The sequence below is a fragment of the Misgurnus anguillicaudatus genome, chromosome 23, assembly GCF_027580225.2.
Source record: "Misgurnus anguillicaudatus chromosome 23, ASM2758022v2, whole genome shotgun sequence".
Taxonomy (NCBI): domain Eukaryota; kingdom Metazoa; phylum Chordata; class Actinopteri; order Cypriniformes; family Cobitidae; genus Misgurnus; species Misgurnus anguillicaudatus.
Genome location: NC_073359.2, coordinates 30,309,523 through 30,325,671, shown reverse-complemented (window position 1 = coordinate 30,325,671; position 16,149 = coordinate 30,309,523). Strand labels below are relative to the sequence as shown.

The 16,149-nt window shown below is 35.0% G+C and overlaps 2 protein-coding genes and 1 long non-coding RNA gene across 3 annotated transcripts in view; all 3 read left to right on the top strand.

The window, feature by feature from the left end:
• The first annotated feature begins 774 nt into the window (after positions 1–774).
• On the top strand, positions 775–8,583 carry LOC141359249 (uncharacterized). The gene is made up of 2 exons (XR_012365667.1): positions 775–1,375; positions 7,579–8,583. It is a non-coding gene; the product is annotated as an uncharacterized lncRNA (long non-coding RNA).
• A 2,526-nt stretch (positions 8,584–11,109) lies between these two features.
• Positions 11,110–16,149, top strand: part of LOC129453466 (uncharacterized) — a 71,638-nt gene continuing 66,598 nt past the window's right edge. Inside the window, exon 1 of the mRNA XM_073861365.1 lies at positions 11,110–11,447. Within this exon, the coding sequence (XP_073717466.1) occupies positions 11,144–11,447 (304 nt within the window). The 5' untranslated portion in view covers positions 11,110–11,143. The remainder of the gene's footprint in view (positions 11,448–16,149) is intronic.
• Positions 13,290–16,149, top strand: part of LOC129453462 (uncharacterized) — a 29,037-nt gene continuing 26,177 nt past the window's right edge. The window contains exons 1-3 of the mRNA XM_073862358.1: positions 13,290–13,299; positions 14,157–14,474; positions 15,147–15,266. Coding sequence (XP_073718459.1) covers positions 13,290–13,299; positions 14,157–14,474; positions 15,147–15,266 — 448 coding nt within the window. The remainder of the gene's footprint in view (positions 13,300–14,156; positions 14,475–15,146; positions 15,267–16,149) is intronic.

Here is a 16,149-nt window from a genome sequence, read left to right as displayed (position 1 = left end):
AGCAAATGTCTCAACTGACCAATCAGAATCAAGCATTCCAGAGAGCCGTGTAATAATGTGAGATAAAGAGCATCACAGTTTGATTACAAGCATTTATTTCACTATGATTCAAATATTTAAATCACTGACATGACGTATCTCAGTAAATATTAAATCAAGTTTATATTTTCACAGGATAATTTTTACATTATGTAGGGTGATTTTTATGTAGAAAACATTAAATTACAAATAAATCGTATGTGTAGTTTAATAGCATATTCTTCTTGGCAGAAATTAACTTCCATTATTTACTGTATTTTGTGTCATCATAGTTTCTAAACGTAATGCATGGAATTGGATTCAAGTACACGTATCCTAAAAATAAATTTGGTCTGACTGATATGCTGAAAAACGGGTGAATTTGGATCATGATTTTGAATGTAAGTCAATGACGCCCTCTGGCGGTTGGGCATAGCAAGATGGCAGACCGTCTCAGTGATGGGAGAAACGAAGCTTTGAATCAAAAACCAATTGCTTCGGAAATTCAGCTTTTTTAAGCAGTTTGAAACACCACACACGCTGGGGACACCTGCTGGTCAAAATAGTGTAAAAGCTGATATGTCCAAACATTTTACACTTTTTTTTTTTTACAAAATAATAGCAAGATTTTATTAAAAAAATGTGTTTAAAAAAACTTCACTTAATTAAGACATAATTAAAAGTGTATTATGTGTTTTTAGTTTTATTTAGGGAAAACAAATCATTAAAACTAACTCCCCTTTTTTTCTTCTTTTTTTTAACTCCCCTTTTAATTATGCACATTTTTTCATTAAATATGTCTATAAACAAAAAGTAAACAAACTGGTTATTAGTCAGAAAGATGAATGTTTTATAAACTTGCATAATAAAACTGACCCGAGTTCATCAACTCCCCCTTGTGGTGAACGATCGGATTTTCGAAACGTAAAAGTTCTGACGTAATGAAGCCTCGTTTGCTAAAATCACGTGACTTGGCCAGTTTAAAACACGATCCGAACCAATGATTCGAAACAAAAGATTCATAAGTTTCGAAGCCTCATGAAGCAGCGCTTAAGCGACAATCACTTTCATTTCAGCTTACTTCGTGTATTGAGCATTGCCTTCAAATTATCCAGACCCTGATTTGGGATGCACCATGAGAAGCAACGGATCCAACCACCTCAGTTTCGCGTCAGCCACCCTTATATGTAGGTTTCGTTTGTTTGTTGTTTCTTCCGTCGGTCAATGCCAGTGGGTTTATGGACGGCGTTTACAGTCAGATATCAAGAATTAAACCCTTAACCTTATCGATGACATCTTTATTAAATCCACAACTACAGCAACATGAAGACGATATATTTACTCTTTATGATTTTCGGTAAGTAACATTTTCTGCAACACTTTCGCTTTCACTTCACATCGGAAAATGCCTGGGGGTGGGAGAAAAGAATCGATTCACCAAACTATCGCGATTCTCTTTAGAACTTTTAGATTCTCTCTTTGAAATCGATATATATATTTAATTGTTTTACGTGTCCAAAGAGGTGGTGGGGAGACGTTACCGCTTTTATTCCAACAAAGTGCAAAACGTATTTGTTGTTGTCTGTAACAGATCCGTTTCAAGCTGGAGTGAGAACGCGAAACCTTGACAGAGACAGGGGAGCAAACCTCTTCGAGAATTATTTCTGCACTTTCACGTGATACTGATACTCTTTGATAATGACATTTTGCGTGTGAGCACGTCGTGTCTCTCTCAGTGTGTTCGGTGTGCGTTTGCTTGCTCTCTGTTTCTCGATAACTTTGGTTGCAAAAGCTCCGTGTCACATTTAACCCATCAATGTTTCTGAAGTTGAGACGAATTGAACGCATCAAAGGTCTTCACTGAGGACCTGGGTCAGTATAAAACCCGATTATAAGAGTCAGTCAGCGCTAACGGGTTAATGCGCATGTGCAGTTTCAAATGTGCCTCCGGTTTCTATGGCGATAATAAACTGGCTCTTGTTTAAAAAGTCACGATCACGCACTGCACTTTCATTCTCAAGTATTAGTTTAATTTGTTACGTTTTTTTTAATTTTGTAGCACATATTATTTGTCTAGATTCTTAAATATGTTGTTCAACTTTAAATACATTTTTCAGTGGCTTATTTATTGTTATTTATTGGAACAGCTTAACATGGCACTTTATTTATTTCAGAGAATTTTGTTTCTACTCATTATGTTGCACACTTGAATATTATATTCAAGTTCAGGATTTTGGAAAGTTTTATGGTTAAAGGTACTTTAAAATATGCACTTTTATGTGATCTGGCCCTGAAAAAACATGTAATGCATTGTTTTTGTTAATGACTCTTATACATACAGTCTCTATGTATGATCAAGTTTTTAATTGTCTAATCTTTATTTGGCAAATAAAAATCACAAAGATTGAAACAACGAATCGCATTAGCCTCATAAGCGCAATTAGTTGTTGGCAACGATTAATCGCATACAGATAAGAGTTTTTGCATAACGTGTGATTGTTGTGTTTCATTATTATGTATATTTAAATACTACATTTCACAAATACATTTCAGAAATTATTTATTTATTTATTAATGTTTTATATATATATATATATATATATATATATATATATATATATATATATATATATATATATATATATATATATATATATATATATATATATATATATATATATATATATATAATTTTTTTAATTTATTTATTTATTTTTATTTATTTATTTATTTTTATTTATTTATTTATTTATTTATATATTTTTATTTATTTATATATTTTCATTTATTTATTTTTATTTTTATTTATATATTTTTATTTATTTTTTTTATTTATATATTTTTATTTATTTATATATTTTTATTTATTTATATATTTTAATATATTCTTTATTATATATATATATATATATATATATATATATATATATATATATATATATATATATATATATATATATATATATATATATATATATATATATATATATATATATATATATATATATATATATATATATATATATAATAAAGAATATATAAAAATATAAATAAATAAATTGTTTTATATATGTATTTATATATGTATATGTATGTATATATGTACATATACATAAATATATGTATTTATATATGTATATATGTATGTATATATGTATGTATATATGTATATATGTATGTATATATGTAGAGAGGCTAAGTAGGAAATTATCTACCACCTTTAGACACTTTTGATATTTTAGGGATAATTAAGTGACCAGTTACATCCAGTCACTAATATCGTTAATACAGTTTGTTAGCTTAGAAAACTGGTGAGTTTTGCTAGGATGTGAGGAGATGTAAAGCTGGGTATTATCTGCATAGCAGTGAAAACTTATGGTATGTTTCCTGATTATGTCTCCTAGAGCTAACATGTATAACGAGAACAGGATAGGACCTAGAACTGATCCCTGCGATATACCATATTTAACTGGGGCGTGATATGACTCTTCCTCGTTTACATAAACAAAGTGATAGCGGTTGGTTAGATACGATCTAAACCATGCTAGCGCCTGACCACTGATGCCAACATCGTTTTCTAGTCTATTGAGTAAGATTGTCTGATCTATTGTGTCAAAGGCTGCACTAAGGTCTAGTAATATAAGGATTAAAAATGAGCGGTCTAATAAATTATATTATGCATTGCCCAAAGATAGTTCCCTTTGTAACTTTCAATAACAGGGGACTATTGTGAGCCTCCTGCAGCCCTGATACAGCAGCAAAGCTCTTGATTATTACGCCAGAATGATAATATAGTTCCTAGACATATCTGCCTAGAAAATCACAACTTTTAATTTTCTGTCGGTCCTAGTACACAATGGCCCTCATTTATCAAAAGTGCGTACACCAAATTTCCAGCGTACACCTTGCGTACACCCAAAACCACGGTGACTTTGAGATTTATCAATATGGACGTTGGCGTACGGCACGCTCAAATCCTACGCCAGCTCAAGAGGTGGTATACGCACATTTTGAGTTAGTGCAGAAATGCGCAAACACTTCCTAACACCACAAAACGCACTGACAAACTAAAATATATGATATATTTTGACCCACTGTAAAAACCCAGTCTCCTGAGGTTGCGTATAAATAGCACGAAGTGTAAAACTCGTGCAATACATACGCCAAATTCCACTTTGGCGTGCATATGATACGCAAGTCTTTCCCATTCACTTAAACGGGGCATCTTTTTTTGTCGTTTTATTTATTGGTTTCTCAATTTTTTTCTGTTTTTTAAACCATTTTCGCTTGGGTTTAGGGTTAGATTTTAGATTTGCTTAATGAGGTTATTTAATATTAATATTCTCAATGTTTTTGTCCATATTTAAGCCATGGTCGCTTGGAGTTGGGGTTAGAGTTGGGGTTTGGTTTAGGATGTCATTTTTATATAACAAAAAAATGTTCTAACCCTAAACCCAAGCGAAAATGGTAAAAAATAGCAAAAAAATTGAGAAACCAATAAATAAAACGACAAAAAAAGATGCCCCGTTTAAGTGAATGGGAAGGACTTGCGTATCATATGCACGCCAAAGTGGATTTTGGCGTATGTATTGCACGAGTTTTACACTTCGTGCTATTTATACGCATTTTCAGGAGACTGGGCTGAAAAAAACATAGTAACTTCAGTGTTTATTTTTATGCAACAATGTTCAATGTTTAATTTGTGAGACTTTACCAAAGCATTTGATTTGTATGCATATGTATTCCTTCAGTTGAGAGCCTGCGCTTTACATGATGTTTCAGAGAGAGCATGTGAACGGAGCTTAGTGGGAGCGGAGCGTTGCGGTAATTTTACCATCAAAGCGCCTTTGCGAAAATTCCGCTCCCTCAGCACCGCTCGTTGAACCCAGAACGCCCTTTGATAATTTGCTAGTTCGAGAATCTGTAAAAACGTCTAGCAATAAGTTATGGAATTCAAGCATTATACATAAATGTAAAGAAAAAATCAAAGTTAAGATTGAACAGGAAGACAAAATTGAAAGGGACTGCGGAGAGACTGTAAAGAGTTAGGGCTCAGTCACACCAAAAGCGTTTATGGCAGTTGCAGGCGCCTTTTTTGAATGATATTCTATGGGCAGGGCGCGTTTGCGCGCTGTTTATGCGCGCCGAGCGCCTTGCGGTTTTCTGCCGCCTGCCGCGCACGCGTTTTTGAAGGAGCGCTGAGAGCGGAGGAGCGCCTGACGTCATTCGCGTCTTCCATTGTCCAATCGAATGAGGGGAGAGGCGGGCCTTACGTTGTGGCGAGGGAAGTTTACAGTTGCTTTGAAGAACCGGACTCCACTCGCTCACTCTCTCCTGCGTGTTTGTGCTCCTCTTATCCTCAAACAAGGTCAGAGCAAGCGCCCTCTTTTTAAAGTTTCTGCTAATATGACAGTTAACAGCAAAAGAGCCCTCACGCTTCAATATTTGATTGACAAGACAGCTGACTCGGTGGTTGCTTAGCAATATGAAAAGCCGCGCTGCACTGCTCTTTTTTAAAAAAGGCAGTGCGTCGCGCCTTGCGTTTGCAAGCGTTTAAAGCGCTTTTGGTGTGACTGAGCCCTTAGCAAATATTCATCCTGGAATCTGAAGCGGCACATTGCAAGAAAGCACAAGGTCAGGATGTGCTACGAAAACATGGTAATGCAATAAAAGGTAAGCTAGTTACATACCATTCGATGATAAATAAATACAGATGAGGTAAGGTAAAATGCTTGTGTTGAATGGAGCCGTAAATCCGATCATGCGATCATGCGGACAAAATTATGGCCACGAATTATCTTTTATGCTACATTATGGACACTTCTTTTTCTTATTTAGTCTAAAGTATGGCCATAAATTTAGAATTTGTTCCCAATATTCAACAGTTTGTTCCTTGGAATTAATTATTATAATATTTCGTAATTACTATTACAATTATTATTACTTAAAATTATGAATTAGCTTAGTAAAACATGTGGATGTCGTGGAAACAAATTGTTAATTTGAATTATATCCGGAGCTCCGTATCAAACTGGATCTTAGCTAACAAACAACTGTATGTAAATACAGAACAACACACTACAAAAGTTACTACATCATTTTAAAATATTATTTTAAAAAACTTAACCGAACCATTAAGCAGAAATATAATTTAGATGTAGGCAACAGTAAATAATAATAATAATACATAATTATTCTTCTAAATATCAATTAATAATAAAAATAATAATAAGAATATTACAAATTGTCATCCAATTATTAATGTGTCTTTAATCCCACTCTTTAAACTCCCAAATAAAACAATTTTGTTTCTTTTCACTTTCCCGGTTTATCTTCTTTGCCGTCTTTCGTGTGTCAATGGCGTAAAATGAGGGCGTGGGGGAGGCGGAGAATTGAATTTATATGGGCTTGTTATTCTAATGACGATCGTTTTCAGCCGCGGCATTTATGAAGGGCAGATATTGCGTACACCTGAATATCAACGGTACGCACAGTTTCATAAATCAGGCGGTGAGAGGAGTGTAAGCATAATCTTACGCCAACATTTACGCCCGTTTCTACGCAAGAATGATAAATGAGGGCCAATGTAACTACAGAAGAGTCAAGTTTTTTTGAATGGGAAAACTATTAAAACTCTTTGGTTATTTTTTAGCGCGATGCTAAATGGTCTAATCAGATTCCATGGATTTGGCTAAGCTATGCTAAAAGTGGTACCGCCAGACCAGGAGATCAGCTGAATGGATTCCAAAATTTTTGTTTTATACACTAAACATAACCTCACTATCTGCTAACTGCCTATCCCCTAAACACACTGTTGCGGTCTCTGTAGACAGCCCAGGCTTCACAAACTGCAACAAAAACAAAGTGGTTAAACCTACCTCCACGAAACATAACAAAGTGTTCCAGCAAATATACGACAAGAAGGATTAGGGAGTGGGGGGTGGGCGCGTTCATGACTCTTTCAGAAAGCACGGAAGGGAGGGGCAGGAGTTAGCTATGCTTTGTTTTTATTTGACAACACCTTAAACCTCAACAAAAGGTGACATCACACAGATTCGCTTAGAGCGCCTTTAACTCTAGGGGAGCTGGAAAAAATTATCAAATTTTCAAAAAAGTGGAATGTCCCTTTTAGAAGTGCACTGACCTACATACAAACTCGTTTGGGTGGCACCCCAGACACACACATGACACACACACACTACAAAATAGAATTGTAATTTTTTTGTAGCTAATAATGTGACTAACAGTAAATTAGTACACCTAAATGATTTTATTTTGTATCAATTTGCACTGTATAATTAAATTTTTAGTAACATGTTAAAGTAGCTTTCTTCTCTGGCTAACTTTAAGGAAGGCGGTGCCCACTATTGAACAGTCGCCAATGAACTACATATATATCTTTATAGTATTATGTTTTACAGACCACCCAGCATCATGAAGTGGTTTAATGAATCTTTGCTTTTAGGAGAGTTATTGATATTTTACCATTTTGAACAGGAGTTATTTTCTCAATTACAGTTTAATATCTGAATTAATTTAGCCTCTGTTTGTGTGTTTCAGGTGTGTTTGGTGATGAAGTGAAGTCAGTGTCAGTGATGGAGGGAGATTCTTTTACTCTACACACTCATCTTACTGACACACAGGCAGATGATGTAACAGTAACATGGACATTTGGGGCTCAAAAAACTCATATAGCTCAAATCAATAGAGAAGCCAAAGAAACATCCATATATGATGATGTTCTTGATGGGAGATTCAGATACAGAGTGCAGCTGGATGATCAGAATGGAGATCTCACCATCACAAACATCACAACTCAACACACTGGAGATTATGAAGTAGAGATCACTGTCAGAAGTAAGATTATACAAAAGAGTTTCAAGGTTACAGGTGAGTATCGCAGATATTTGAATAAGTACTTATCACTCTACAATATGATTTGTTACTGTTAATTAAAATGTGTTAGCAAACACTTAAATGTAATCAGTGAGAATGTCTGTGAAATATAGGCAAGTCATATATCTGTTTCACACATACTTCGTGTGCAGCGCATATGCGGTACATATTTTTTACCTGTTAAAAGGTTAGCATTACCTACCCATGTTAACATTTAGGCAGATGTCCGAATAGTTCTTATGAGGGACAAACTTTATTATGCTGACATTAACCATGCAAACTAAAATATAACTAGGCCACAAACTTAAATAATTAACTTTTCTTTGCAAATAAACATTTTGAACACTATTGAGTACAATCAGTTAGCAAAGGAAAGATAGTGCTACAGACTGGGTTTGATTTGCATTACCTTATAATGATCAGTTTGTCTCTAAAATGGCTTTTGTCAAAATTATATTGTAAATTAAATATCTTGACTTTATTGATTTAATCTGGGTTTTTTTGGGGAGGGTAAAAATGTGACATGTTTTTACACCTGATGCTTAAAAGATCGTTTTCATTTACTGTCATCAGCTGTCTGGTGTACTTATGTGTAGCCCAGAGCCATTTATTCCCGTGTGCATCTCATTGTGACAATTAATGATAAACATACCAGTCATCTGCTGCTGACTTTACACATAAAACCTCCTTTCTATGGTGCTTTTTACACCTGGTCACATGCGTTTTCTCTGATCGTATAGGTATCTGATCTTAAAAAGACCAGGTGTAAATGCCCTCTGAAACGTTTTCGAGATGGTTATAAATCTGATCGCTCAAACCATTGCCGGAGGTCATTTGGGACGCATTTCAGATGAAACTGGACAAGTGTAAATACATCTGGTTGCAGGGCTCGAGACTAACCTTTTTCACTGGTTGCACTGGTGCGCCTAACTTTTTTCTTAGGTGCACCAGAACAAAAGTTATGTGCACCCAAATTTTTGACCGCATCGCATTTAATGCTGCAGTTTTACAACCACCCAACCCTATTAACTTGCACGAGGACGCTGGCATCCGAAAGTGTTCTTTATTAACATTAATTCAAAGTTAATAAAGAACTGGCAAGCAGGGCCTGGGCTTTAATGATGCGGTTATTCAGTTTTAAGAATGTCGCAATTGTTAGCGTGTTGCCTTTAGAGTAAATCAGATTTTGTCCACTGGTCAAGTGGCTTGTCATAAATGAGTAAGAAATAAAAACATAAATGAGTAAACTATTGCCCCGCCCCCCAATACTATTGTGCATTGGCAATCTCAGAGGCTGATGATAGGACGATCTCACAATTGGACATATCACCCAACACTGCTGCACATGAAGTATGTCTGAAACAGGCGATAATCTTACCATTTTTTTTGTAAATTCCATTCTTCAGGTGTGTTTTATAAGTTAATTCCTGAATATAATACATCAGCGTTTGCTCAAATGTAAAACATTTTGATATATACTTACCCTCACATAGTATAATAAACTTTGCTGTATTTTTCTTCACATAAAACTAAACTAGATTTTTTTTTACTCTAATGTCACCTTAGGGGCTCAGTAATAAACAATAATATATTTATATACAAAATATAATTGGGCCTATATGGTCTTGACATGCACATTATCTGTTGTTTTAGTTTAATATAAAGTGCTCATTTGGTTTGGTGTATTCTGATTGTAACAGTCATTCTATTAGCACCAATCAATTACAAATCGCCACTTTATGCTTCTCCTCTTTCTCAGTAGATGAACTGAATAAAATCTGCTGTTATATACATTTTACAGAGACCAGTATTAATTAGATTTTAAGAACTTTTTTGGCAATTTTATCAGGAGAAAGTGTAATAGAATGGGCTAAAATAATAACAGAATAGCAAAATGTAATAAAGAACTTCAATATCTAATAACTACCTGGACAATAAAAATGGCAATTAATACATTTGTTTAAAAATTCATGAATTATTCTATGAATAACTAGACAAAGTTGCAAAACATTTTAGGCAATAAAAAGTGAGATTATAAAAATAACGTAGAAATGAAATATTAATCCATTAATAAATAGTTCAAAGTAATATAACAATTTACAAAAACAACATAAAACACTCAATAAGTTCATCATTTTAAACTGCATTTACAAATTCTTAATTAAATAATGGAATTTCAAAATGTATTTCAAAAAGCGATTTAAAAAGAGAAATAAATAACTGGATTTATAAATTGAACTACAAATACAGGTTTAAATGAGGTATTTAAAAGGGCATTTTCGTTTAACATTTCTGTTTTCATTTTTCAGATGGTTCTCATTATTCTTTTCGCTGTTCAATTTGCTTTTTATTTTGGCCTCTCTATTTGGCTTTTCCGTGACTCTTTGGGTCCTCATCCGAGGATCTATAAATCTGCGCATGACGTACAATCAGAGCCAATCAGCGAGCTTGTTACATCCACCTGACCATAGCTAATTTGCATTTCTCATTTGACCATTTGCAAGGACCCAAAGAGTCACGGAAAGGTTAAATGGAGAGGCTAAAACGAAAGCAAATTGAATAGGGAAAATAATAAGGAGAACCATCGGGAAATGAAAACAGAAATGTTAAACAGAAATGCCCTTTTAAATGCCTAATTTAAACCCGTATTGTGTGTTTTATGTTGTTTTTGTAAATTGTTATATTAATTTGAACTATTAATTAATGGATTAATATTTCATTTCTAAGTAATTTTTATAATCTCACTTTTTATTGCCTAATAAAATGTTACATAATGATTTTTTTATACTTTGTCTATTTATTTATATATTAATTCATTTTTTTTAAACAAATGCATTTATTGCTATTTTTATTGTACAGGTAATTATTAAATATTGAAGTTCTTTATTACATTTTACATTGTGGTCCTCCATAGTAACTGAATTTATTCATCTTTGAAGTTTGTGATAAACATCGCATCTATTTTGATGTAGGGTGATGTATGACTGTGGGGGACTGGGGAAAGTGGTGAGGGATAGGCATAGGGGTATAAAATATAAATGGAATTGGTCCTTAGTGATTGTTCTCGGGATGTGAGAAGTTTAATAAACCAGCTTAATAAAAAAAATTCTGGACAAAAGGGCCTATCCTGCATTTAAAGGCCTGAAAAATTACAGCAATAATTTAGAAACCTCCTCTGTTTGTGTTTGCAGGTGTGGTTGGTGCAGGTGGAGTGAAGTCAGTATCAGTGATGGAGGGAGATTCTGTTACTCTACACACTGATGATCCTGATATGCAGAAGTATGATGTGATACGGTGGAGGTTTCAACATAAAAACTCTCCTATAGCTGAAATCAACAGAACGGCTGGGATCTTCTCTACATATGATGATGTTCTTGATGGGAGATTCAAAGACAAACTGCAGCTGGATATTCAGACTGGAACTCTTGACATCAGAAACATCAGAACCAAACACTCTGGACTTTATCAAGTAGACATCATCAGCACCAGCAGCAATTATACCATACATCAATCATTCACAGTTACTGTCAGTGGTGAGTAAATCAAATCTGTGAGTGTCAATGTAATAAATTAACTGCTTCATTCTAAAGCAGTTTATTTGATTTCTTATGTGTTTTCCTCTGTCTTTCCTACATTAAAGCTCACATAGCACACATTGTTTCTGCATTTCTAATGTTAATCTGGAGTACCTATAATAGGCTGCGTTCACACGGTACCGTAATACGGTTGTCAAACCTGTATTTGAGTCCTTAAGACGGTTCCGTTCACACGCAGTTCGGTTATTTACGGGTTTGACAACCGCATTCTATAACCGACTTCACACCCGTAACTTTTCGGGTTTCACAACCGTATTTACAGAGAAGCTGTGCCGTGTGAACGGAATCGCACTGGACAACCAGTTGTCTGTCACGTCATTCATTGCTCTTGTGTTAAGATAACGTTACAGTGCATGAAAATGACTGCAAACTACGCACCAGAATTGCTCCATAAGATTAATGTGATATTATATTACCTTCATAGACGCCACAGAACATATTACATTACGCATAAAATTGCGTGCAGCCCAGTAAGTGAGATATATAAAGTTTTAAACTTTAAAAGTGGACGATTAATATAATGGTAAGTGTATAATAAAAGTGATATAAAATTAGCTGTTTATTTACTCACCTTTTATCTTCAGTAGAGCAATAAAGAAACATTTTGCAAAAAAACCCCATCTGTGATTCATATAATGCAAGGCAAAAGATGCGTCACTTTGAGAGCTCAAAAAGAAGATATATCCAATACAAAAGTAATCTCCGTGACTCCTGGTGACATTTTTGGCTGCTTGTGAAGCAAATTGGTCGGTTTTTGCAGGATATTGAACGTTGTTTACAACATTATTAGCGTCCATACAGAACTGTGGCAACATATAAAGTGCGCTTTTTACACTCCCGCTCTTTAGGTGGCGCTAAGAGGCTGGTTTTGCCTGCGGTTGGTAAACCATACTCTCTGCGCCACCTACAGAGCGGGAGCGTAAGCGCACTTCCTATTTGGCTGCGTTAATGGTTTAAATAAAGTTCGATTTCTTGCAAAAACGGATCAATTTGCTTCATAAGTCATTATGATTACTTTTATATTTTATATATCTGCTTTGGTAAAACGTGCAGTTGCTGAACTGATTTTATGTTCATTCGTTTTGGAAATTAAAACTTTAATAAGGAACCACCCTTGTTTATTTTTCTCTGCACAATGGTAAGCGTTACACCAGGGTTAGGCCTGGCTTCGCTGCTATATAATGACCGTCTTAAGTCATATCCTCACATTCTTTCTCTTCACTTTGTGATACTGAAGCGGCGTCATAGAGTATTGCACACATAACGGACGTAGTAGGCTAAGTCCCTTACACACGTTCCAGCTGACATTTACGTGGATATTGCTTCGTTCCTCAAGAAAAAAGGTAAGCAAAGAGAATTGCACGTGAATGTGTTCTCGGCAGCAAACCACCACCGCTAGCAGGTGTGTCGCAGCTAGGGTTGGGAACTGGTTCTGTTTTTTTAAAAGGAACCAGAACCGCACAGTATTCTTAAATTTCGGTTCTAAAAGCAGTTGCGATGCATGGACAAAACGCCGGGAGCGGTCACTTTAAATAGCGGGGCCTTACCTCCATGAATATTAATTACCTTGATTAATTACCTTTACAGTCATGTAACCAAATTAGCGCAGTTTACGACAGAAAACACTTGCGATGCTGAGGTAAGCTTTGTATAGCTGTTAAACATATCAAAAGGAAAGTCAAAAGTGTGGATTCTAGGGCTGTGACTGTACAATGCGACCCACGGTGGTGTCTACGTTACAAACTATGAAAAATATAAAGTACAATCTCGCTCAACGAGATGTCTTCAGGTTAGGTGAACGCAAACAACGGCCAGCAGACTCAAGAGTTAGTGTGCTATAAACTGATATCAGTGATGACCCGCTGGCTTGGGGGCGAAACAATGAGGTAAGTATCAATATAAATATCAATATGGATAAAAGTGATACAATAAACACGCACATAGGCGCCAATCCCGTGAGTGCTCCGGTGCTCGACTCAAACACCCACCAAAGTGGCCAAGCTCATATGCTCAATTTCTTAACATTTGCTTCACCTTTTCCTGTATAAAACCACGCAGAAAACATGGCCGCGCCACTTTTCTCCGCTCCAGAGCATCTGCCGGTGCCCACCCCACATGCCTGTGTTTAGCGGCGGGTTCTTCCACAACAGACAGCATGTAATGGGCACCTGCATGCGAGCGGCGATTCATTGCTAGACATGTTCTTATGGGGTGGACCCCATAAGAACCTGTCTAGCAATGACTCGCCCAGATCATTTGGCAGTGTTTACCCCACTTTTACCTTGCTGTATGGGCATTTCTGAATCCTGAATATGCTTGCGGGAACAAAAAGGCTACTGTCAAATTCAAAGAAAATTAAATTATTTATTGGGTTACAAACACCTAACACTTTGGTCACAACAGGCTTCTTTACAAAAAATTAAAACCTAAGCAGTTTTTAACCTCAGCAAGTGTGTTGCTGTATACGCTGCTAATGAACTCTTATATGTTCGGTAACACTTTATTTAGTAATGCTTAACTAATGCTTTGCTAATGCTTCATAGCGTGCAGTTATTATAAAGTGTTACCTAATTGGGTTGTGTATGACAGTGTTAGTTAGTGTTTCATATCTGTTCTACAATGTTGTTGTGTTTTGTGTTAATATAGGTGAAGTGAAGTCAGTGTCAGTGATCGTGGGAGATCCTGTTACTCTACAGACTCATCTTACTGAACTACAGAAGGATGATCTGATAAAGTGGTGGTTTGTACATGATGACTCTCTGATAGCTCAAATATATAAACTAAACAAACTGTCCAGAACGTACAACGGTGAGGAAGGGAAGTTCAGTAACAGACTGAAGCTGAATAATCAGATTGGAGATCTCACCATCATTGACACCAAAACTGAACACACTGGACTTTATGAGGTAAAGATGAGCGACAGAAGACGATCCATTCAGAGGAGATTCAGTGTTCATGTTAGTGGTGAGTCTTGTGTTTCCAGAGTTATCAACATTTAAATACTTTTGGTTTTTAAAATGTTTAACAATTTAAAGCTGCAGGTTTTATTCCAATTTCAGGTTACTTTTACATACTTTTCTTTTTGCTTGTTGAAAAAACTGACCTGTGAAATTTGACTGAACAGCTCCAACCACACTGCACACTGACATGATTTATTCGTTTATTTACATTTTAGTTTATTTCTTGGTGAAAATCTTGCCTTTCAAGTCACCATTCAGTTTTATTGAAATAAGAAGCATAGCCATTCATAAAGTATTCTGTGTTTCATAGAAGAGAGTCATATGAGTTTGATATAACATGAAGGGAAGTAAATTAAATATTTTTTTGTTTTGGTGAAGTATTTCTTTAACAATTGTAAGGAATATAAGCTTTTCTGTGTTAGAAAACTATAGTATTTTATTACTTTCAAGTCAAGAAAAGAATGTAAGTGTGATACTTTGTTACATTTACACATAATTCAGTGATCATAATAATTCAGTCATTACAGCTGATGTTGGTTTGTCATGATTCACTTAAAATCAAGTGAGATTATCATTTATTCTGTTTAAATCATATATGCTGTTGGTTTCTAATATTTGTTTATGATCAGATTAACAAATTCTGGTACAGTAAAGTTGATTCTTTTTATCATTACAGGAGGTCTGTCTTCGGGTGGTATAGCAGGAATATCTGTTTTCATCCTCCTGCTTATTGCTGCTCTTGCTGCTCTTCTGATTTACTTTAAACAAAAGATTGCTGAACTACAAAAACAACAGTGTAAGAATCATTCTGCGGAGGTCGCATATGCAGGGTGCATAAGTCATCAAGCCTGGTTTATTTAATTAACTGACCCATTACATTTGCAAGTCATAAGCATATTACAACAATTTTCTATTAACTAAGAATAAAAGTCAACTTTATAATTGAAGAATTTCGTTGCAAAACGAGAAATCCATTTTTTAACATTTTTGTCAAAACATGTTTATTATTATGTTATCATGTTATTATTTAGTTTTCTGGTGCTACTTAGCTGTATTTTTTAAGTTATGAAGGTTTAAATCAAAACAAACCAACTGCAGTTTAATTGAAATGAATTGGAATGCACAACCAAAAAACGAGATTTCTGAACAATTAAAAAAATGGTGGTTATCTCGTTTTGCAACTAAACTCTTCAATTGTTAAAAAACCATAATGTGATCCGAACCATGAATTTTGTGATCCGTCACACCCCAAGTGAACAGGCCATGCCAAACACGTTCACAAATGAGGGGCAAAAATTTAAACTAGTGTAGTTATTGCGTTCAGTCCGAATACAATGATTTGTTGAACATTTTTGGTCCTACACCTTTCACAGATGACATTATATTATAAAAATCACTTAGACAATGAACAAATGAAGCCTTTACAGCCTAGGCCAGAGTGTCCAATCCAATATTTTTATTCCATTTAGTTTGGTTCCAAAACGCGATAAACGCCTTTTTTTATTAGTTGCTGCCAAAATCAGTATTATATCAGGTGAGTATTTAAAAGTAAATTCTTAATTTTACGCAAAATACAATATCCGCAGTGTTATTCTGTCATCTTTTCTCCCTTTTTCCCCAAAACGCAATAAACGCCACTCCTCCTTTTCTGCAGAATGCAATAAATCCACAAATCACAG